Below are 25,128 nucleotides of genomic sequence, written 5' to 3'. Positions count from 1 at the left end.
CCATAGGAAATAACACCCATGGTATGCACGCCATTGTTTTCCCTCCCCAAGTGGCTTCCGTGTAAGCTTAAAGGTGCGTAAAATGCGTTTGCGCATGGCATTGGCACACTGTATATTCATATTAACCAGTAAAAGCAAACTTACAAATATTCCAATACATCTACATAAAATCAGTTAAAACACAAATGTGCATATAGACAGGTAGCACCTCACACCAGGATGGAGGGCCTTATCTTCTAGTATCCCATTTCCAACTTTTAACAGTAATTCTGGTCCTTAGTGATTTTTCTGCATGTAGCAATGACAGCTGCACAGAATCGAGCCATGTTCTCTGCGTCAGTACATCTCTCTCTGGCTTTTCTTCGCGAACAAAAATTCGGGAAGGACTCATCCCACGCTTACTACAAGTGCGTTGATGGCTAAAAAGGCCAATCCGAGATAAACATCAAAACACTACTAAATAATCTATAATATTTAAAAAAGAAACCTAACATACTGAATAAAAGGAAACCAAATTATTGTGAATATTCACTGTGAGCAATGAGTTACATGCCAGAGGTTGTAATGAGTTATTTTGAAAAGCTACCAGAGGTTGTTCAACAACCAACCATATTTAGTACAACCGTGAAGTGCTTTTATGACATCTGCACTTCAAGAACCAAAAATATCTATCTGAAATGTTTAGTTCTAACTTCATGTAGTTACAGATTTTTCTCCAGCAATGAAATGTTTAAAATAAATACTGGTATCCTATTAGTGACCTACAATGGTGTGAATCCACTGTAAGTTTGTCATTGTTGTTGCTGTTGTTTAAGAGGTCAGAATTCTCCACTGGCCCTGTGCAATGACAATTTTTTTCCAAAACCAGTTTTTAGCTACAGTTTTTAGCTACTCTCCATGGCCATGTAGCAACCAACAAAGAAATGGGACATCAGAGAAGCAGCTGGCTATGTCCCAGTGGCCAGATATAAAACAATGACTTCATAGAATCTTAGAGGTGGAAGAGTCCATATGGCTAACTAGTCTCACACGCTGCCATGCATGATTACACAACTACAGCAATCCTGAAAGATGCCAATTCAACAACTCTGGAACCTAAAGACCAAAGGACCCTAAAGGTGTCAGTAGTGATGCCATTGTTCTGCACCTGGCCATAGCGACATGGTCAGATGCTTCTCCAATGCCCCTTGCTCTCCATCAGTCAATGCATGGCCATGGAGACACCACTGAAAGTTATATTTACCTGCAAGTTCCAGATATGTTTTCCCGCTCATTCAAGGGGGGGGGGTCACTTGTGTGTAGGTATATGATATTTGTTCAAACTTCTAACTGACTGTATGTCGGCCTAAATCCTATTGTTGGCCCTAACTAAATAAATACAACTAACATTAATGTTGGCTTACAAGTTCCCATTCATTTAGTTGATCTCTTGTTGGGAGTAAGATTTTGATTTTGACTATGGGCACTAGCTTGAAATTAAAAATATCTGGCCTAACACTGTTTCAGACATAAAAAGAAACCATTAACATCTTCAAGGAAGCTACAGTGAAGTTGGAGTTGTGTACTTCTTTTTTAAATTGTTTTTATTAACATATTTTATAAAATTTTACATCTTTTTAATGCACCATATTGCATTAAATTTCCATATAGGTAGGTCTTCTGTATGATACATATTTATACAATGCTTCAAATCTTCTTCCTTTCTCAGAAAATAAATGAAATTGCTTATAGCCTATGCTTCCTTCATTTTGGCAATCAATGTTGCCATATACGCTCCAGTTTATTCGTAATTCCTTAAGCACACTATCCATACATTTTTAACTGTACCTTAATAATAATAATAATCAAGACAATAAAAGGAAGAATCCTTTCTCTCCCCTTTATATATTTTAAATCCTTATATTTAGTATTTTATGTCTATTTTTCCTGATTTCTCCTGGAGTGAATAGTTTAGTCACAATTCATTTTTCTTATTTACATTCATTCAATGTATATTCAAGTTTCTTTATTTTCTATTATTTTAAACATATTTCTCCAGCAAATTCCAATCCTCCTCTAAGTTGTGCATCTAATTTCCATTGACATTCAGTATCAATGGAGTTGTTTTGTGTACTTCTGATTTTAAATGAAGCAGTATTTCCTACTATGGTCAAATGTACAGACTTTAATTTAACACTATCCAGTGTACAGGATGGGATGTGAAATTTTGACCCTGGTTTGTTCTCACTAAACAATCCATAGTTCTCACTGTTGGAAACTGTTATTTACTGGAAACTTTTGCTTTAATCCAGGTCTTCAGCAAATTACCTTAATAACTAGATGTCTGCTTATTGCTGGTGGCTCTTTTAAGATACCTTCAGTACGTTATTTGCTATCTTAGAAAAAGACTGCTTATTCATTTCCTTGGAATACATTTTTTGTGACATAAATATGAGTCATCTGCTTTATCGTAACTTGGCTATAGCTCAGCACCCATGCCGTAAATTCACTATTTTCAAATGGTTCCTGGGTTGAGTCAAAGGACATAGAAGGGACACAGAGGAAAGGGACACAATGTCAACAAATTCAAGCTGCTTCCTTCCCTTTCTATGGTCTTGTCTATCCACAAAAGAAAAGTGAGGAAGGAACAGCTGGGCACTTGGAATGGAAGCAGAGCAATGATAGGAAGAGAAGAAATGTTTTAAATGATTAAAATAGAAGTAGTAGTGAGTAGGAAGAGAAAATGGTGGTTGTGAAGTGGTATATTGCTCCCGTCAGCATCTGTGTAGAAAGGAGGCAGGTACTTGAGTGGGGAATCATGGCAGTCAACCTTCCCCTTTCAATCCAGGCGTCTGCCTGTTGAAGCAAATGGGAGGGACAATCTGCTACAGGATGTCCTCTTCCCACTACAGGAGAAATCTACTTGCTCATAGTCACTTCAGAACAACCAACCTAGGTTGCATCTGCACTGCAGATATAATCTGGTTTGACCCCACTGTAACTACCATGGCTCAAAGCTATGGAATTCTGGGAAGTGTAGTTTGCTGTGGCACCAGAGCTCTCTGACAGAGAAAGCTAAATATTTCACATAACTACAATCCCCAAGCATCCCATTGCGTTGAGCCATGGCAATTAAAGTGGCGTCGAACTGGATTATTTCTGCAGTGCAGATGTAGCCCTGGTCTTATATTTTCATCTGTTCAGATTAATTTTTTTTAGATACAGATGCAGGCCACATCTCAGTGAAGTCACTGGCAAACTTTCTTCAGTTATTTTAATGAAACCGAACTGTTCTTTTGTGTTTAACATTTGTGAATTATCTTGCCAAATGTTTGAGGATGCGGACAACACCATACTTCTCATTTCTGACCTAAATACTATTGATAGTCTCAAGTAGGGTAGACTCATTGAATGTTGACTCATTGATTCAATGGGTTCATTTAGTTGAAACAAACCAACAGGATTCAGCCCTTAATCTAGTATGAAATTTATTTTAAAAAGGTAGTGGGGAAGGACAAATTAAAATTAAACTGTACATAGATCTATTAATTAGGGCCTGAATACCCTAAAGGCACCCAAATCCTGTCTGATCTTGGAAGCTAAGCAGGGTCAGTCCTGGTTAATATTTGGATGTGAAACCACCAACACATTCCAGGTGCTGTCAGTAATATTTCAGAGGAAGGAACTGGCAAAACTACCTCTGTGTATTCCTTGCCTAAAAAACCCTATGAAATTCATGAGATCACCATTGGTTGGCAGAAGACTCGAAGGCGCATATGCACACACATATCTATTAATGGGACTGTGTTTAATCTAGTTTGATGCTGTATGCAAGTCATCTTTCAATGATTCACTCAATAAAAAAAACTAAATAAACCTAAACTCAGGCAGAAAAGAGTCAGTGATTTTTCTACAGTACACAGTCTTAAGTATTACCACATGATCTGAATCTGCAATCATTAGCCCTGCTCATTTTCCCTCAGACGGATGCCATAATTTCTATAATAAATCACCTGAAAAGGACACTGAGCTTTAAATATTGTTCATGAAAACGGGTTCTTGTCTATGGAAGACAAACAACTATAAATTATAACTTCAAAGCAGAGATTTAAAAAAATCTTCAAAGCAGAGGTCCACAATGTCACACCTAAAAAGGGCCCCTGCCTCCTCCCAATTTTTATTTTTAAAGCTGTATGATTTTTTGGGGGTTGGAAAAGGAGTTGTAATTGTACTTGCAGGATGGATAAATGGAGCACAGATTTGCATGGTGTGTTGTGCTGACCATATGTGTAGAACAAAGAAATAAAATGTATAATAGTGTTCCAGAGGACATGTGGGGTAAGGGGTGATTGAGAAATAAGGATTTCTAATCTGTGCGCAATGCGGTCTGTGTCATTCTTGTGTGTGATCTCCTACTTATGGAAATATATTTTCTGGAATAACTTTAGCAGTAATTTGGAGAAACACTTGCCTCATTTTTCATTGGATCTAATTTGATAACATGATGGAGTGAAAACTGTTGATTCAAAAGAATGGTTACATGTTCTGTGGCCCAGACACTTCCTCTTGTATTCATGTTTTTGAGTAAGCCGTCTTAGCCATTTTGGTTTGCATTTCTCAGAAATGAGTAGTCAGCCCTTCACATCCATAGATTTTTTTTATCTATGGATTCAAGCATCCAAATAATAATAATAATAAATAATTTATTTGTATCCCACCCAATCAACGAGGAATCTGGGGCGGCTAATAACAGTGGAAGCACAATAAAATACAATAAAAAACAAACTAATCCCTTCCCAGCCCCCCAGCCATAACAAGTCGTCCTGTCACTGGAAATCATGATATGATTTCTCACGGGTGTTTGCCATATAGATAGATAGATAGATAGATAGATAGATAGATAGATAGACAGACAGATCAGTGAACTTGCAGAAATATACACAGGTTGCCATATGGGCACATATGTGATTTTATCTATCCCCATATTAGACATATCTGTATATATGCAAAGATGCAGCGATATTCATGCATGTATACATTGCGCTGTTCACATTAACATATGGTCACAGAAAACAAAAATGCTGCTATCCCATGTTCCCTCACATTCTGCCAGCCAGCATCAAGTCCCACCAAGGAATGGACAATGCTGTGCCTTCATCTACCTTGCCAATAGTAAAATAACTACATACCCAAAACCCGGACATGACCTGGAGGGGGGTGGGAGGCAGTTGACCCTAGTTCCCTCTTTTGCCAAGGCACCACTGGAAGCAAACCCACCCCATAGAATCATGGGATAACCCAGAAAATGAGGAAAAGGAGGGTTATTGCGAAGATGAAGTGAATTTGGCTAACATGCCATCGTAATTTTGAAAATATAACAAATTCAAAAATGCATTTTCGCTGAAGTTCTGAAGGTAAAAAGATGTGGATTAATCCTACTTTGTGTCTGGTTTAATTCTGCTCTTTGTGTGATGTCACCAGAAATTGTGCCATGTAACTTTGCAATTTTTTTCGGGATATTTCTGTGATAACCCCTCAATCTCCTTCGTGTGATAAATTCCATAGAAAAGAACTGACAAAAGAGCGGACTCCTTGTTGGATTAATGGAACTTGTCTTTAATTTGCAAGCATCAAAAGACCAAGTTGTCAGATAAGGGGGTATCAAAAGGTGGAGGCTTCTTGTACAATTAAAACATCAATTAAAGATTTAGAAGGAGATCATACGACAAAGAATATGACAGCTTTAAGGTCAACCAGTGGGGTTCATGGGTGTATACAGATCTGAACTTGGTAAATGAGGAAGGCAGGATGGATGTCTCCATTTTTGTATGCCTGGGACAACTGTGTTTGAGTCCCTGTATAATCTATATTAATTTGGTTTTCCTGAGAAGCTTAGTTTTGCTGCCAGTGGTATACATCAATAACCAACTAGCTGGCTGATGAAAGCATGTTGATCATGCTCTTTTGTTTTTAAATTTTCTTAGATTTAATATTGTTATTTTTAAATAACTGTAAGCCAGTTAACACTTGATGAGGGAGAAATGATTGGAATAATAAACATTTAGTCCAAATATACATCTAAGAGTCACCTGTCAGCATATGACAACCCCATAAATTTCACAGGGTTTTCATAGGCAAGGGAGAGGGGTTTTGCCAAGTCTGTCCTCTGAAATATAGCCTACAGCACCAGGTAGTCCCTCATCCAAGTACTAACCATCTTAGTATCCAAGATCAGACAGTATCTAGTGCCTTTAGGGTATTTAGGCTATCTTGTGGCACCATAAACACTAATGTGTTTTATTATTATATAGGCTTCCACATATCACAGCTCAGTTTCACCATGTGTATAAAGTGTTACCTTCATTGGGTTATGATGTAAATCAGTGGAGTTTATCAGACAAGGTAAATTGGAAGTATAATTCAATGGCAATCCAAACGCAATCATGGGATTTAACGTTATTGCATGATAGGTTACCACACGCAATTTCGGGCAATGGCAAGGTATTTTTGGGCAATGGGAAGTCAGTTTGAACGCAATTCGAATTCACGTAGATTTGCTGAACTAGCGAATTCATGTGAATGCATTCTGGCCCCATTTTCTTTTCATTCAAAATTAAGAGAAATTCCTCCCGTATGATAAACTCCTAAGTCAGAGTAGTATTTCTAAGAGTAGCAATGCAATGCAGAAGACAAAGAGGCAGGCTTGGTTGGAGGGCCAGCAAACTCAGCCAGCAAACTCCCTTTTAGCTTGCAGCATCAAATTTGCTTAGCCATCAAACTCTCTCTTAGCCTGTAGCTACTTCACAATATGGTTATTATTATTATTATTATTAACCTTTATTTATGAAGCGCTGTAAATTTACACAGCGCTGTACATGCAATCTTTTTAGTTAGACGGTTCCCTGCCCTCAGGCTTACAATCTAAAAAGACATGACACAGAAGGAGAAGGGGGTGGTGACGGGAAAGGGTAAGAGGTCCAGCAGTGTGGTTAACAGTCTGAGTGCCTTAGTTAAGGTAATTAAAGGAATCAGAGAAAAAGGAAACCAAACAGAAATGTATTAATAGCAAAAGTGTTGCTCAGACGTTGCAGGTGGGTGGAGTAGAGATGGGTAAGAGGGGAACAGTGAAAAGTCCCTAAAAGGGCATGTTAAAGGTTCAAAAGCATACAGTAGTGTAATAATAAATGAAAAACTGTCACCACAGAATATATACACTACTTTGAGTTTCAGAATGCGAAAAAAGTGTTATATATGTGTCTGTTATAACAACATTTTATGGGAGAGAAATCCAATGATAATTTCTCCAGGAAATAGCATACAAAAGCATCCTGAGCTCCATGCAGAAATAATTTTCCACTACTGGAGCCCTTGTTTCAAATCCCCAGTCAGCCATGGAAACCCACTGGGGGACCCTGGGCAAATAACACTCTCTCAGCCTCACAAGAAAACAACAGCAAACTCCCTCTGAACAAATCTTGCCATGAAAAGTCCCATAATAGGGTCGACATATGCCAGAAACAACGTAAAAGCACACAACAACTTTGGCAGCTGAAAGACAGGCTACATCCATGTTAAGTAAAGTTGGGACTGGGTTGCAGCAAAATTAAGGGGAGTGCCTTATAACCATAGGATCATAATGTTAAACTGCAGGCCTATGCAAATATACAGAACCTGTTGGCAGATATTTACTCAAATATCACATGTTTAATAGAGTTCAAAGACATGTGTTAGGCTGCAAAAAGAATCTGCCAAGGGATTGTGTAGCACCTTTGACACTAGCTGAAAGAAAGAAGCTGGGAGCATGTGCCCAGATTCTTTCTTTCAGTTGGTGTCAAAGGTGCTATCAGATCCCTTTCCAGAATGTTTAATAGAGCTTACTTCTGGGGGGAAAATGCATATTAGATCATGGGCCCAGCTGGAAACTCCAATGAAGTACACAAACCCTACTTGCAAGCTAGGCAGACTCATCTCACACTTAGATTGTGTTAAGTCCTCCAGGGAAATGGCATGACATGGATTTCCTGTATATTCTCCCTTGAGTGGCAGGCTCTGTTTTCCCATCCTCTTTCCGCCAGGGTACAATTTAACTCCACCAAACTTGCAAACAGAAATGAAATTAACATGGGTGGAGGCGAGCAAGGAAAAAAAGATGACCTCCTAGAACTACACAAATGAAATCTTGCCCTTCCTTTTCTCTCTCCCTCCTCAACCGCCCACTCTGGCAACATCAGAAAGTGCTCTGTACTTAAGGCAATATAAGGCTTTGTTGAAAGCCAGTGAGGTGGAGTGATCTGAACCTCTGGAGACCAGGGTTCGAATCGCCACTCAAGTATAAAAACCCACTGGGTGACCTTGGGCAAGTCACACTCTCTCAGCCTCAGAGGATGGCCACAACACAGAAACATGGTAAGAAAACCCTATGATAGATTAATCCCAGTCTCCATAACTCAAAAATGACTTGAAGATACAAAATGACAACAACAAGATGTCTTTGTAGCCTGTTGTCCTCTGGAGCCAGTGCCACAAGTGATCAGCTGCTTTCACTGCAACATTGTTCCCAGAAATGCTAGTTATTTAAGCAGCTGGAAAGGGAAGGAGAGGGAGGGGCCAAGATGGTTTCCATTCACTTAAAATCAAGTGCAGTTTCGTATCCTCCTGAGGTTTGGTTCCAGGATACCAGATTCCATGGATGCTCTAGTCCCATTAAATACCAGGTGTAATAAAATAGAGAGCCAGCCTGGCAAAGTGGTTTGAGTGTTGGACTATGACTCTGGAGTCCAGAGTTCAAATCCTGACTGGACCATGAAAATCAGTGGGTTATTTTGGGCAAGTCACATGCTCTCAGCCTCCGAAAATGGACACGACACCCCCCCCCCGAAGAAACCTGCCAAGAAAACCCTGCGATAGCTTCACTCTAAGGTCGCCCCAAGTCAGAAACGACTTGAAGGCACACAGCAACAACAAGGGTCCAAAACACAGTGCAGAATTAATCCAGTTTGATAACGCTTTAACTGCCCTGGCTCAATGGTAGGGAATTCTGGGAACTTTAGTTTTGTGAGACATTTAGCCTTCTCTGTCAGAGCGCTCTGAGCCAGGGCAGTTAAACCGGTCTCAAACTGGATTATTTTTGCACTGTGTCTTGGACTAAGGAGGGACCAGAATTCTCTGACCCATGAAGCTGAATACCTCACCAAACAGCAAACCCAAAACACAAGAGAGCAAAGGAGGACAAAGCATCGCAAAACAGAGGACATTCAAGAAAAATGGAGAACATAATCAAATAAAATCTAAACAATTATATTATACCAATATAATACATATTATCATTGTATTGTATAATTATAATACAATTATATTTATAATACAATTATAATTATTTAATGGCCCTGGCACAATGGTAGGGAATAATTTAACTGCCCCGACAGTTATAATTCAGTTGGCTGCGTCCTCCATTTTCAACTTTTTCTAATTATACAATTATAATTGTATAATTATAATACAATACTACAGTTCCCAGATACCAATACAAACATAAATTCACGCTTCTTAGGTCCAAAACACCTTGAAGCAATAATCCAGTTTGAGATCACATTAACTCAGTGACCGGGGATCCTGGGAATGGTAGTTTACTGAGGTACCAAAGCTCTCTGACAGAGGCGGCTCATTGTCTCACAAAACTACAGTTGCCAGAATAACTGAGCCAGGGCAGTTAAAGCAGTCTCCAACTGGACGATTTCTGCAGTGTGTTTTGGACCTAGGTCCTCCTGGACAGACTTGAAATGTAGGGCATGTCCTGGAAGAGGAGGACGCCGGGTCACCCTGCATAAGTCAAGAAGACTTGAAGGCACCCGGCAACAAAATGGGGTCCCTTCTATCAGATGACAAAATCAAGGTTTGCTTGTTGGAAGTGAGGTGTTTGGGGGCTATTTGCAAGCAGTGGAGGCTTGAATGGGTGGATAAAACAAAAATCTGTGTCCAGGGAAGGCCTAGTGTAATGCCTTCTCCACCCCAGAGGCCTTTCCAAGAGCCCCGCCTTTGGGTCTGGAGGGTTGCTGAAAAAGGGCACAAAGGCAGCAGGCCTCCCTCCCTTCCCCAGAAGAGAAGCTCAGGAGAAGAATCAAGTGAACAGAAAGCTGGAGGTCTGGTCTGGTCTTCCTTCTCTTAACCTGCCTCCAACTTTCCACCCAGAGAGACTCCACAAGCCTGAAACAAAAGAGTTAGCAAGTGACCCAGAGGCACCACCCAGCACCCAGAGAGACCCTCATCCCAAAGGAGGACAAGGGACCCCCTCATGGAGGACCTTCCAAAAAAAGGGAGGGCAGAACACATTATAAAGCTAAAAAAAAAAAAAAAACCCAGAAACTCATGCTTGTTCACAAGAGAAACCCCTGCTTCTTTGCCCTGTTCAAAACAGAAGACCCTTTGGAATCCCTCCTGGACAGAAAAGGTTGAAAATGGAGGATGTGACCAACTACATTTCTTCCCAGAAATGTAAAGCCCTGCTCAAAATGGAGGACCCTTTGGGCAGAAAGGGCTGCAGCAGAGGACGTGCCCAAAGACAAGCTCCAAAATATAGAAAGAGAAACTCATGCTCCTTAGCCTGGCTCAAAATGGAGGAGCTTTTGGACTCCCTCCTGGACAGCAAAGGTTGATGTGGAGGACATGGCCCAAGAAAAGCTCAAAGCCCTCCTTGAAATGTCAATCCTTCCTTCCTTAGCCCTGCTCAAAATGGAGGACCTTTGGGGATCTCTCCCGGACACAAGGCTGAAATGGAGGACGTGACCAAACAGAAGCTCCAAGCCCTCCTAGAAATGTAAAGCCCTGCTCAAAATGGAGGACCTTTTGGAATCCTTTCTGGACAGAAGGCTGAAATGGTGGACTTGAGCCAACAAAAGCTCAAAACCCTCCTCGAAGTGTAAAGTCCTGCTTCTTCTTTCGGCTCAAAATGGAGGACCTTCAGGAATCCCTCCTGGGCCGAAAAGGCTGAAAGGGAGGACAGGTCCAAAACAAGCCCCTCCTAGAAATAGGAATCCCCCCTCAGCCTTGATCAAAATGGAGGACGTTTGGGATTCCTTCCTGGACCGAAAAGTCTGAAATGGAGGACATGCCCAACTAAAAGCTCCAAAACCCGGCTAGAAATGTAGCTCAAAATGGAGGACTTTGAGGGCTCTCTCCTGGAGAGCAAAGGCTTGAAATGGAGGACCTGGGAGTGGAGCATGTCCTGGCAAAGCCCCAAGGGAAGCCCCTTTTCCTGCCCAGCCCCATACCTGGCCCATGGCTGGGGGCGAAGGTGGTCGAGGGGAAGAACCCCCACACGCTTCTTTCTTTCTTTTTTTCTTCCTTCCTTCCTTCCTTCCTTCCTTCCTTCCTTCCTTTCCCTCTCCAAGGGAGCTGGCTTTGCCTCCTCAGGGGGCTGCTGAAGGTGGGCAGGGCAGCAGGAGGGCTCTCCTTGGGCTCCGCTCCCCCGCCAGCCTCCCTCTCTCGTCTCTCTCTTCTTCTCTCTCGAGCGGCGGGGCCTGGGCCGCTGGGCTCCTCCTGCGCCTCCGGAAGCGCATTCCTGGCTGCTGCCGTCAGGCCCAGGGAGGAGCAGGCGGGGCAAGCAAGCGGCGGCGCTGCTGCTGCTGGGGCTGAGCAAAGAAGCGGGGAAAGGGCTCCCTCCCAGCCCCAGCCCCAGCCCCAGCCCCAGGGCAGCCGCTCCACCAAATGCATCTGGCAACCCTAGAGTTGGAAGAGGTCCCCAAGGGCCACCCAGTCCCACCCCATTCTGCCACACAGGCTCCTGCCAAAGACTCCTTTCCTGGCTCTAGAGCAGTGGTCCCCAAACTTTAAGAGACTTTGGACTTCAGCTCCCAGAAGCCTCAGCTGTGTGGGCCAATAGCCTGGGATTCTGGGAGCTGAAGTCCCTGAAAGAGCACCGTTTGGGGACCCCTGCTCTCTAAGAATAGAATCACAGGGTTGGAAGAGACCCCCAAGCGCCCTCCAGGCCAACCCTAGTCTTCCACGCAGGCTTCACCCCTCTCAACTTTTTCTTCTCCAGCTCCTCTCCTCAGAAGGCACAGTTTCCAGACCCTTGGCCATTTTTGTGGCCTTTCTCTGGGCTTACTGCAGTTTGTCAACATTTTGAATGATGATACCCAGAACTGGACACAGGGTTCCAGACAAGGCCTGACCAAAGCAGAACAGAGTGGCACTATTGCTTCCCATGATCTAGACACTACACTTCTACTGATGCAGCCTAGAATCGCATTGGCCTTTTTGGTTGCCACATCACATTGTTGACTCATGTTCAACCTCTGGTCTATGAGGACTCCTAGATCCCTTTTGCATGTAGTCTTGTTAACCCAGGTGTTCCCCATCCTATATTTATGCATTTCATTTTTTGTTTTGCCAAATGCAATCCTATACATTTCTTCATATTGAAGTTCATTTTGTTAGATTTAGCCCAGCATTCTAATCTATTAAGGTCATTTTGAGTCTTGAACTTCTCCTCTGGGGTATTAGCTACTCCTGAGGAAGTACCCTTAAGTCTACAGAAGCTCATGCTGCTAACTTCTTTCTTTCAGTATGTAGAGAAATCTTGTAGCACCTTTGAGACTTAGGGCCAGTACAGACCAGCAAAATATGCTGGCTTCCCAATGGCATGGTGGCATGGGGTACAGATGACGCATGCCCCGATGTTGCCCCAAAGCAGGCATCATGCTGCTCCACTACTCACACAGCGGCAGCTTTTCAGCACTCTGCTGGCACAGCGTTTAGACACTGCATACCATGGGAGCACTGAAAAGCCACCGTGGCGGGGAAAGGATGGCTTTTTTTCCACCTTAAAAAGGAGCAGCATTGGGGGCTGGAAAAATGCTGGATTGGGACTGTGGTATGTGGTTGCCGTGGCCCCAATCTGGTGACCAAAGGGACAGTGTCAAGGCACCCCTTAAGGCCATCTGTTTCAGCCCTAACGGAAAGAAAGAAGTTGGCAGCATGAGCTTTCGTAGACTAAAGTCTACTTCCTCAGGTGCATTTGGTGAAGCAGAAACCGAGTGTGTGAGAATATCAATTCAAATTCAAAATCTTTTGTGTATGGAAATGAAGTGACAAGTCACACAAAGGCTAGTTTACACTTTACAGTGCCTGTGTTTGCAGATGACCATTGTTAAAACCAGACTTAATAATAAAATAAATAAATAAATAAATAAATAAAAGTTTTATTTATATACCGCGCCTTCCTTGGATCAGGGCGGTTTACTTTCAATAACTTTATCCTTACATCTACTTTATTATTTTATAATATTTATTTATATAATAATTCAGCATAATTATTCCCTGCAGTAACATATCAAAATACTCTCAGTATCATTAATAATAATAAAAATCCAATATAAGCATTCACTTTGTATCTTACATCGCTATTTTCACTTAAAATTATAGAGTTTAATCCAGAAGTTGATAAAACAACTTACATCTACATACTTTAAAAACAAAAAAAAAAAGTTGGTTCTCTTGATACATACAGAAGTGGAACCATCCAAGTCACATCATGTAATCTCTGTTACAAAAGCTGTTTTGTTTCATTGCTTTAAAGAACAGCATCATTTCCCTATGAAATGCTTGGAAGAGAATACATATAGTACAGTCATCTGTCTCTTCTTGCCTAGTATAAAGGAGGATCTTTCATTTGAAACACTGTTATATTGAGTATCCAATCCAGTGGTACTCAAAGTGGTTGTCAATAGTCAATGAGCCATCACTTGCTGGTCCCTGGTGAGTTGCCAAGGAAAGAAAGAAACAATAGCCAATGGGCACAAATATGGTACCAATACTTGACACATTCAAATAATAATGATTGCCAGTCTTCCATAACAGATAGCATTGGGCACACAGATCTAGCCCATGTCCAAAATAACTAGTAGTGACTTATCAAGGGCTCAGGTCTGACTCCTTTCTATTATCTGCTACAGTATATCATTCTTTCAGGTAGAGCAGGAATAGGCAACTTATGGCTTTTCTGATATTGTTGGACTGCAGCTCCCATCATTCCTAGCCAACATCATTCTTAAAACAAGAGAGAGATTGAAGAAACAACAAGATTGCACAAATGAAAAAGAAACACTCCTCCACACAGTAGATAGAGTTAGAGAGGATTGTTTACCCTCAATCCAAATCACTGCACAGCTACAATCTCTTTCTTTGGAGGTTTTTAAATAGAAGCTGGATGGCCCTCTGTTGGTTGTGCTTTGATTGTGAGTTCCTGCATGGCTGGGGATTGGACTGGATGGCCCTTGGGGTCTCTTCCAACTGCACAATTCTATGATTCTACAGTATTAACATTAGAAGGAACTTCTTGACAGTGAGAGATGGCAAAGGAGCCAATTGCCTAGAGAAGTAGTGGAGTCTCCTTCTCTGGATGCCTCCAAAAAAAGACTATACAGCTTCCTCCTGGGAATGCTCTAGTTGGAGGTCCTGCATCATCATCATCATCATCATCATCATCATCATCATCATCATCATCAATCATCATCATCATCATCCATTTATATCAAGGGACTAGCAACATATCTAAAACAATAAAGATATACTATACAATATTTTTTATAACAATATAAAGTTATATAAAAGCAATTACATGATTTTGTATGGTTTTATAAATGGTGTCGTCTGCATATCTTAGATTGTTGATATTCCCTCCTCCTATTTTCACACCTTCTGTGTCCAAGCCTGCTCTTCGTATGATATTTTCTACATACAAGTTGAACAGGTAGGGTGCAAAGATACAGCCTTGCCTGACCCTTTGCCAATTGGGAACCATTCTCTTTTTCAATATTCTATTCTGACAGTAGCCTCTTGTTCTAAGTACATATTACTTATCAGGACTATTAATGATAATTTACTTGGGGGTGGAACAGGTGGGCAGGAAAAAGTGGCTTGATCCTGGTTTTCTGAAAGCGGTTTGAAACACGGCTGTTCACACTGGCTGCCTCCAAGATGGCCTGAATGCACTTGATCCGACCGCACAGCATGGCATCAAGCAGTGCCTCTGGGTAATTTTTTTTTGTCGCCTCCCCACCATCCATGTGCACCACCACACAAGTACACTGCTGGCATTCGCCTGCTGCTTAGAAGCAATATCAGCCATACAGTCACACCTGTGATCCTCCACTGGTACAGGGCATCAGAGCATGAGTGTACCCAGAAAAACACTGGCAAAGCACAGTCATGGAGACCCACCCTCCTACATAACCCCTTCACCCCATGCCTCTTTGTGGATGCCCATAGGTATGAATGTGCAGGATGTATGTTGGAATTACAGTACATCCATTGGAGGTGTCACACACACTTTCTTGCATTGCTGCCCCAGCCGCTTGGGTACAAGGCTCCAGACTTATTAAATGTGCACCTGCACTGGTGCATTTATATGCAGTTTTAGGGTTAGGTTTAGGATAGATCACTCTTTTCGAACAGCTCTGGCATTGGGGCATTTATATGCAGGGTCAAAATTGCACATTTTCTGGGCTAAATCACAATATTCTGGGTTATTTTTGCTTCTGTTTTTAGCCTTGGAGTGTGGCTTCAATCTGGTTTCCACCCGCGTTGGAGGCAACATCTAAATGCCCCGCCTTCAATGTGGTTTGAAACCACTTTATTTGGCCTGTGTGTTTCACCCCTCAGTCTGATTAATATACTGTATTATGGTTGTTTTTGGATTCCTGCCTCCAGCTGTCTTTTCTAGATCTCTGTAGAAAAATCCTCCTGCTCTTTTTATTTAGAATAAGACTGAAGATCCTGGAAAATATGAATTTCCTCCTCCACTTCCCCCATTCTTCTGTTGAACACTATCTGATGGAAAACAGCACCAGCCATTCCTGACAATTAAGCCCCCTGTATGCTATAAAATGTACATAGAAACAGTGATATTAACCCCCATTAGCAGCTGTTTCTATGATTTCTAAAGTCTGTTAATGATCAAGAAATCCTCCCAAGTACTTGATATTTTTAGCCTTTTTGTGGCTTGCTGCTTTCATTCTTTTCTTGAAAACACAACACAAAGTTTGGCATTGGTACACAGTAAAATACCAAGAATGCTTGGTTAGATAAAAACAAAATATTTCTGCTGTCATAACACAACTGACCAAATTGAAGTAGTATCTCAAGTGAGACTTTGGATTGAAAGGCAGCCATCATAAAGATCCACTGGGATTTATATATAACTCCAACCTTGCTCTCTCATATAAGCAGTAATAGGTATTGCTTTTTCTTAGAAGTATCTTGGACTGACTGTTTTGAATTAGCATTTCCACTGGAGTATTTTTTTTTAAAAAAATGCAATTTGAAAGAAACTGGCAAATCATATTCATGTCAGGCATTCACCCAGCTCCTTGGAAACAAAGTTTCTACAACAATATTTTGGCTTTAAAAAGCAAATGAATTTTTTAAACAAAAATCACCATGCTATTGTGTTAGTATTAATGACTTCTAAATTTCTCAGTTGATGGCATGTTACCCCCAGTTTCTCCTTTACCATCCACATTCAGTAGTAAAACCATGATTGAATTATCTTCTTTTTACATATCTGTAGTGATGACTAGTTTGAGAAGTGATATAATATTGCTAAATCAGGTAAAAAGTTAGATACAGAAATATTATAGATTGTTGCTCTAGTATTAAATTACCTTTACTATCTTTGATATACATTTATGTTATGGTTATACTAGAATCCATTGCATTTTAAATAACCAACCACATGGCTGCATGTAATACAAACAAACAATAATATTTCCTCTGACATTTCTTACCATTTATTCCAGTGGAGCTACTGATACTACATGGAAAGATATTATCTTAGATTTCCAGTGATTCAAAGCCATCTTCTCTGTTCTTTCCAAAGACTTGAGCTATTTTCGTCTCAGCTTAACTCATATATTTCTCATTTGTTGGGAGATAAGCAAATAGCCCTGTGGGGATGAAGGGGAGACTGAGTAAATATTACATTTTTGGTATACTAACTAGTGATGTTAGACACCATATAGTTGTGGTTGATTATAGGCTTCCATGTTTTCTTCCCATAGAAAATAATGGTAGATACTATTTCCTTTTCATTTTGATAATCTTTTTATTATGTCACTTCCTAATGCAGCAGATATATCTCTTAATCCTATCCCTTTTTGAAAGCTTAATGTGTCTGATTGTTCTTTTACCCAAGCAGACAATGATGTGAGTCAATTATGAGGTAAAAATTATATTATTAAAATTGTGTGTCTTTTCTAACATAGCACACCACTGGGTAGAACTAGCTTTTTGCAGAACATTGCTTTCTCCATCCACCCTAACACTCCATCTTCAACTCTGCTCACTGCCCTTCCATATGTCCTTTTTCAAGGAAGACAGCTTCCAGAAGCAATATTTAACCTAGCAGAGTTCAAGGAAAGAACAGCAATTTAGGGCAGTCATGCAAATACAAAAGGAGCTAAACTGACCTTAAGACCAATTCCAAAGTCCCTATTGTGGTAATACCTTTATTAGGCCAACCTAAAAGGCACATATAAATAAGTTAATGTCATGCGTGTGTGTCTCTTTCCTCCATTGCACCAAGACCTTCAAGCCTCAATACTTCAAACATGGCATCCATACTAAGGGGACTTCAGAAATGTGAATCTCAGGGTTATGTGGTTCTTAATCCTCATTACACAATTTAAATTAATTTGAATATTCGGCAGACGGTAGCGTTTGTCTCATGCTTTGCACTTCCAATGTTCTGGATTTCATCTCTTGGAAGCCCCAGCTGGAATAGCCAATGTTCTGGGCTTATGGATGTTTAGGGCCTTGTCTGCATGAGCCCAAAGGTTTTACCCCTCCCAGTTCTGGCATAGTCCTGTTTCTGGTGCAAGCTGTCCAGATGATGTCCTGCCCATTCTGCACCAGAACCAGGATACAAGAATGTTTGAAAGTTGTAAAATAACATACCTGTATCTCCAGATCTTACAGGAAGATCAAGAGCCCTCTGTTCCTGCACCACCGCAGCTGTCTTCAAGGATTGAGCTGTCCAGCACATCCACTGCAACTGTGGGTTTCTTTTTATAAGAAATGAGCAACTCACAGTAGTAGCATATATGCCAGGTGGCCCAATGGGACACCTGGACAGACAGCCATGGCAGTGCAAGAACAAAGGGCCAGGTTACAGGAGGAGATCGCAGTGGCTGTGGGGCCAGGATAGTCTGGGTTGCTCCTAGGGTATCCTGGCCAGTGCAGACAAGGCTGAGGTTACAAACATTTGGAGGAACAAAATTAGAGAACCACTGTGCTATTGTATCTAAGTCACAGACATTCCCAGTCAAGACCTAATGATTCTTCTGGACAATAGTTCCACTTAAAAGAAGGAATTCTTTCAGGAGCCAGTTAGCAGAAAGTGACTGCAAAGGGCTGCAGTGAGAATAACTAGGATCATGGAAGACAGAGAACTGGAGACTCCAGAGTGATAATGTGCAAGATGGGAAGCCAGCACAGTAGCAGTGGTTGGAGCCAAGAGCAATCTATGGAGGAGAAAAGAGAACACTGTATTCTACTAGAATACAGCCTAGGATTATGCTTCTGCTCCATTACTTACAGCTGGCACAGTCAATTTCTTGCACTCACAGCTTTACAGTCAGATGGAAGAAAGAGCCTCCAGGAACAGCTTGCAGTTGTGGCAAAGCTCAACTGCCCTACATCAATGGCTAAATCTCTATGAGGAGTACCCTATGAAAAGATAGAGGTCATATAAATAAATTAATTAAAGGAAGATGGCAATCTTGAGAGAGAAAGAAAAAGTCATTTTGTGGCTGGTAAAGGTGGAGAGAAAAGTTAGGGATGAATGAGCAGTAAGGTGGGGGAGGGAAAGGTCTGTATTGAAGAAGAGCCTGCAGGTGGAGAAAGAGAAAAAGAAGTCAGTGGTGAAGGTAGGTTTTATACCTTGGGCAAAAATAGGCACTTCTGGTATTATATTTATAGCATGAAGATGTTTATGCAGTGTTCAGACCTTGGAATGTTACTTTTAAAAGGTAATTCACACTCATAATTCATGGCAGGCTATGTAACATCATTTGTTTGTTTCAATTGGTTACAATTTGGGGGAATATAACCTTATGTTACTTGCTTGGTTGCTTGCTACCATTTAATATTTTTTTAATTAATAAATCTTCAGTTTGTAAGAGAACTGCATGAAACTTGAAAAATTCTGTTAAATTGCCTCAAAAATCTTTTAAATGTCTTTATAAATGAATTTTTGGAAGCAGTTAGAACAGCAAGCTCCCATTTTTGAAAAGCTGCTGGATAAGCACGGCTTGGGTCCGGGCTGCGGATGGTTCTCTTACTTTGATTCTCCAGATGTTTGTAACTTTGCCAGGCATCTCCGTTGCTAGGCATTATCATCTCACCTTGAGATGATGGCTGAGATACGCTGCAATCATCAGGCCCATTAAAACCTACTTCCAAAAGTACATACATAGATGGCTCTGTTGGTTTTCTTTGACCTGTTGGTCTATCTTTATCACTGTCATTGTCATCATCCGTCGTCTCCCAAATATTTAGTGTTTATTAGTAGCATTGCCATGACTATGGTTTTTGTTTTTGTTTTATTTGGGGGGAGGATGAGATAAGATTCTACAACTGGAATTAAAAACAAGAAATAAAATGTGGTTGATGGAAACAACCCTTTAAAGACAGTTCAGAAACCATTCTGTTTGCTCAGGGCAAAACTCCCTTTGTTGGACGATAGCTCCCAAATATTAAAATCAGTACTGTCAAAGCCGCTAAAAACAGAGATGAGAAAAGATTTGTTTGTTTCTTTTCCATCATTCAAAGTAAAGCCTAGACAACTTAATTTCTAATCAGAGAATTATTTTTGAATTTCTTAGCCTCTGGGTTTTAAAAAATCCGAATGACTTACTCTACACAATTGTTGATTATTGTTGATTGTATCATGCCTTATGGCATAACCAGGGCCTGCCCCACTGTCCAGCCCTTGTGATATCATCAGGTGTCAGCCTTGGGTCTCAGGGGTCGGCCCTGAAATACTGCGGGCTATGATACTCCTGACCTGGCAACCCTAGAGTTGGACTGATAAACCCTTAATGCCTAGTAAAAGCACTAAATCCACTTTGATGTTCAACTATGATTATCACCACAAGTACAATTGATAAAATATTTCACAACCTTCTTAGAATCAGTAGAAGTCTAGGTTGTTTCAGGAAGTATGATATCATTTTCTAAAAAGCTGAGTAACATATTATAATTTTTCCCCACAGACAGCAGTATAGACTGTTTGCACATAGTGATGCATCTCTTTGTCAAGCAGGATCTATCAAGATGATCCTTATCAAGCTTTTAGTATGAATATACCTGTGATATTAGTCAAGATGTTACATACACTATTGGGAGGATAAAGTAAAAGACACCATTCCTTAGTCAGACTTATTAAGATATGAGTATGAGATTTCTGCCTTGCATCCTGGTTTGAAAACTACAGTGGGCCTTTGTTATCTACTGGAATTTGGTTCCAGGACCCTCTGTGGATACCAAAATCTGTGGATGCTCAAGCCCCAGTAAATAAAATGGCATAGTAAAATGCTTTCCCTTATATAAAATGGCAAAATCAAGGTTTGATATTTGGAATTTATAGTTCTTGGAATATTTTCAAGCTGTGAATGGTTGAATCCAAATTGCGATGCATCTGTGGATGAAGAATCTGTGGATATGGAGGGCCAACTGTAATGCCATCCTTTTCAAGATTCATAGAATTCAACAAGAATGTGTACAGTGTTGTGTGTCTCCATTCAGTCAGTTGGCTCTTCCATTTCCATAGCTTGGGAACATGACCTTTTTAGCCATCTTGGTAGAAAGATTCTCAGAAATTGTAGAGTACCACTCTGAGAATCCCTCAGTGTAAAAAGTTATGTACAAACTGTGTACGTTTCTGCTACATAGTTAGGAAGAAAAATCCATAGCTGAAAGCAGTATGTTAAAATGTGTTAGTTCAAAATTCCCAATTCCACTAAGCAATAGGAAACTGTAGGGGCAGTTGCTAGCAGTTCCTTGTGAGAAGAGTATACCAGAGGCTTTATAGTAAGGCTTGCCATATCCCGCCTGGGGTGGGACTTTCCCGGTTTGGGGCGGGTCCGCACGGTTCTGCCCCGGTTTGCCCCCGTCCCCCGGATTGCCCCCACCCCTGGGCTGAGGGGAGGATTCCCTCCCCGCTTGGGCTCCGCCCCCACCAAGGGTGGGGGCCCAGGCTAGGAAGGAAAGCCTCCCTGAGGGGAGGATTCCCTCCCCACTTGGGCTCCGCCCCCACTGAGGGCGGGGGCCCAGGCTGGGAGGGAAAGCCTCCCCTCAGCGAGGCTCCTGTTCAAATGTAGGTCACAAAAAAGTGTCCTACATTTGAAAATTTTGTCCTACATTTGTCCCAGTTTGGAGGTCCTGACAAATGGCAACTCTATTTATAGTATTCCCTTATAGACAAACATATTTTAAAATTGGGCAAGGGGCAGAAGGCAAGCACTGAAGGAGATGTGTACACTACTCTTTAAAAAGCAACATCTCTTCTCCAAAAGGGTGCAACTGGGGAAGATTTCCCATAGAAAGACACCTTGCTTGCATCTACAATTCAGTTTCATGTGGATTCCCAGTGATATAGATGTACCTACTTGGAAACCAATAGAATAATTGTTGGAATTACAATCAAAAATAAATCCCATTGCACTCAATGGGGCTTAGTCCCAAATATGTGAGTACAGTATTGCACTCCACATTCTCTAATACTGTTCTTAAGACTTCTCACTCCTTGTCACTGAACAATGTCAAATGTAAGCAAGAGGTTTTAGAAAGATTATTGATTTTCTTCCCCTCTGTATGACTATAGTCCTTGCCAATCCTCATGAAGGCAAGCATCCGGTTAGCACATTCCATTCTTTATATGTTTCTGTTATAAAGGCTTGCATTGGGTTTGTCATAAGCTGTAATAGCTCCTTAGCAGCAAACGTTGCTGATTCACACTGACTCACTTTTAAGGGCAGATTTATACACCAAGTTCAGAGACATCTGGTTAAGATCATAGGCTGTTTAAACAAAAAAGACCATCCCAAGGTTTTAAAAAAGTTGAATTCTCCCCTTTAGTTGAGTATTTTGTTCCTTACTTGTAGATATAGGCTATCAATGTACTCCTAAACACATCTTGTTCATTCCCTTCCTCTGAGGTTGAGAGAGAGTGACTTTACCCAGTACATTTCCATGGCCCAGCAGGAATTCAAACTCTGTCTCCCAGAGTCTTAGTTCAACTATGCTAAACTAGCACTCTCTCTTTCTATTGCTTCCTCCACTATTGGGAGAAAGGCAGACTCTCCTCTCTCTCTCTCTCTATATATATACACACACACACACACACACACACACACACACACCAACCTCAAGCTGCACTTCACAGACATCTATAGCAAGAGAACATTGTACCTTTGCAGTAGAGCAGGAGATAGAGGATAGCGCACCATGTTGCTTATTTGGGCTGCATCCACACTGCAGAAATAATCTGGCTTGACACTACTTGAACTATCATGGCTCATTGCTATGGAATTCTAGGAACTGTAGTTTGTTGCAGCACCAGATCCATTGGACGTGCGTATATAAGCTTCTTGATTTTGTCAGTTTTCATTGAACTAAGCAGAGGAATTTCAAGAATGGAGAGCTGAAAGACTCTGAAATTACTCGGCTATTATGTGTATTTCAAAGGAAACTATTCAAACTGATTCTAATTTTATCCTCCATGTTAATGCTACATTTTTTTTTACAACTGAGAAAATGTTGTTTCTCATTTTCTTTAAAATAATGACTGCAAACATGAACAAGCATTTTGCAATTCTTAGAAGTGCAGATAAAGAAGAGAAACAATAGCTTAAAGGCATGTGTTTTTCTAACATGTGTTTCATAACCCGACAAGCCAGGACAGCTCTACTGAATGTGATGCCAAAGAGGGCCAGCTATAGGTTTGTTTTTTTTTTAAATCAGGTGAATCTAAACCAAATAATTGAAAAGAGCATGTTTCCATATGCTATGATAGAAGTTCTTGCATGATGTTCCTGTATTTACCTTCCACAAATATTCATGCTTCCTGTTTTATTTTGTCAACGTAAAACTTCACACCCTCCAACATTTCACAGATGAAAAGTGGGATGTATGTGGCCAAGCATTGTTAGAATGTGGTCTAGATAACAAATGTTATTAATAAAGAACACACAAGCTAGAGGAGGCTCCAGCAGTTTGCTTTTGCCTCAGCCTACTGGGAAGGACAAGAATCTGCCCCCTCCTCCTCTCCCTGTCTGCTGAGTTCATTGAAACCATGTTGCTTTTGCATTTTGAGCTCAGTTTGCAATAGCTGTAGTAACTGGAGGACAAATTGAGAAAGTAAGTTGAGGAGAGAGAAACTGGGACATTTTAAATGTAACTGGAAAAGAGAGATGACTGAGGATTAATTGGGACTGTCCCTGCCAAACTGGGACATTTGGACTCCCAAGATTTCATAGCATAGAGCCATGGCACTTAAAGCAGTGTCAAACTGCATTAATTCTCCAGTGAAGATGCAATGCAACAAGTCTTCCACACTGCAGAAATAAAGCAGTTTGACACCACTTTAACTGTCATGGTGTTATCCTGTAGATTCCTGGCATTTTTAGTTTAGTCTGTCAGAGAGGTCTGGTGTCTCACCAAACTATAAGTCCCAGGATTCTGTAGGACAGAGTGAAGGATAGAGTGTAGGATAGAGTGAAACGTGTGAAGGTTTACTTGTAAGAAAATCTCAGTGTATTCAATGCAATTTACTCCCATCTGTGCACTTCCATTAATGGTATCTTAGAAGTATGCACACAGAGTTCAGTGGATCACACTCTCATTTAAATGGATATAAGGTTGCAGCTGTAATTTATTTGTGCTGCTAATACACAATGCCCTTCTCATGGATACACATGTATTGGTTGATACCTGGGATGGGGCCTTCTCTGTGGCTGCATCCAGTCTCCAAACCTTCCTTTCAATGAATGTTAAGCTGTCTCTCCCAGTAGCCCTTCCAGGATGAGCAAATATCTTTTAATTCAAACAGACTTTCAAAGAAGGTCTGTGCTGTATTTGTTTATGCTGGTGTGTTTTTATATGATATATTTTTAGATTAAAATCTATATAATTATAACCTGTAACTTACAATTTTTAATTCATCTTTATGGAAAAAAATCTTGTAAGTAAATGCGAGTCTAGGCTTGCCATAACCCGGTGGGAGGCGTGACTCCCCCGCTTTCTAGGGGGCGTTCCCGGTCACGTCACGCCCTTGGGTGGCTGCCCGGCTCCTGGCCCTGCTGCATCCCTATATTGTGATGGGCTGGAGCTGGCAGGGGAGGGCTCTGCTGCTCTGCCTTGACCCTATTGGCCAGCCCTCCCAAGGAGCAGGCTTAGTCAGGCAGGGCAACAAGGCGCCAGGAGGAGGAGCAGGGCCAGGAAGGTCGGCAGCAGCAGTGGCCCCCGCCCATCCAGGCAGGCCGCTGGGAGAGGGGAGGAAAGGGCCCTGGCCTCTGGGGCAGCCCGGCCTGGGGAACGAAAGGACCCTTTCCTGGAAGCCCTGCCCCCCAGCCCTTCTCCTCCTCCTCCTGCTCTTGCAAGGAAGGGGCTCTGGAGCGCCAGGAGAGCTGCCTCACTAAAGGGGAGGGGCGCCTCAGGGACCCAGCCGTCGGAGAGGAAGAGGAGGAAGAGCCTCGGCATTTAGGCTCAGAAGAGGAGGAAGGGGCTGGCACCCGGGAGAGGCAAGAGGGCACCTTCCAGGCCCCTCCTGGGCCCCAGGCTCCCCCCAGGATCGCCCCCATCGGACATTGGAAGCCCCCTCTCTAAGGTCCCCCAAACACACACCCCTCTCCTCTATAACCCTCTCTAACCCCCTTCTATCTACCTCCTTCTCTCCATCTAAACTCCCCTCCAACCCCTCTCTATCTACTCCCCCCTCTCTCTAACCCAGTGATCCCCAAACTGTGCTCTTGAAGGAATTTTGGACTTCAGCTCCCAGAATCTCAAACTATTGAGTAACATGTCTGAGGCTTCTGGGAGTTGGAGTCCAAAATCTCTTAAAGGACACAGTTTGGGAACCACTGCTCTAACCAC

At 41.7% G+C, this 25,128-nt stretch overlaps 1 protein-coding gene across 2 annotated transcripts in view; it reads right to left on the bottom strand.

Annotated features, from left to right (window-relative positions):
* ITGB1 (integrin subunit beta 1) overlaps positions 1-11,542 on the bottom strand; it is a 54,182-nt gene extending 42,640 nt beyond the window's left edge. The window contains exon 1 of one of the 2 annotated variants that reach the window (XM_042473323.1): positions 11,247-11,542. In XM_042473323.1, coding sequence (XP_042329257.1) covers positions 11,247-11,255 — 9 coding nt within the window. In that variant the 5' untranslated portion in view covers positions 11,256-11,542. The remainder of the gene's footprint in view (positions 1-11,246) is intronic. The other variant, XM_042473324.1, reaches the window with a different exon arrangement.
* Positions 11,543-25,128: the final 13,586 nt, after the last annotated feature.

The sequence above is a fragment of the Sceloporus undulatus genome, chromosome 6 (assembly GCF_019175285.1).
Source record: "Sceloporus undulatus isolate JIND9_A2432 ecotype Alabama chromosome 6, SceUnd_v1.1, whole genome shotgun sequence".
In the NCBI taxonomy this organism is placed as follows: domain Eukaryota; kingdom Metazoa; phylum Chordata; class Lepidosauria; order Squamata; family Phrynosomatidae; genus Sceloporus; species Sceloporus undulatus.
This window is presented reverse-complemented; position numbering and strand designations above follow the sequence as displayed.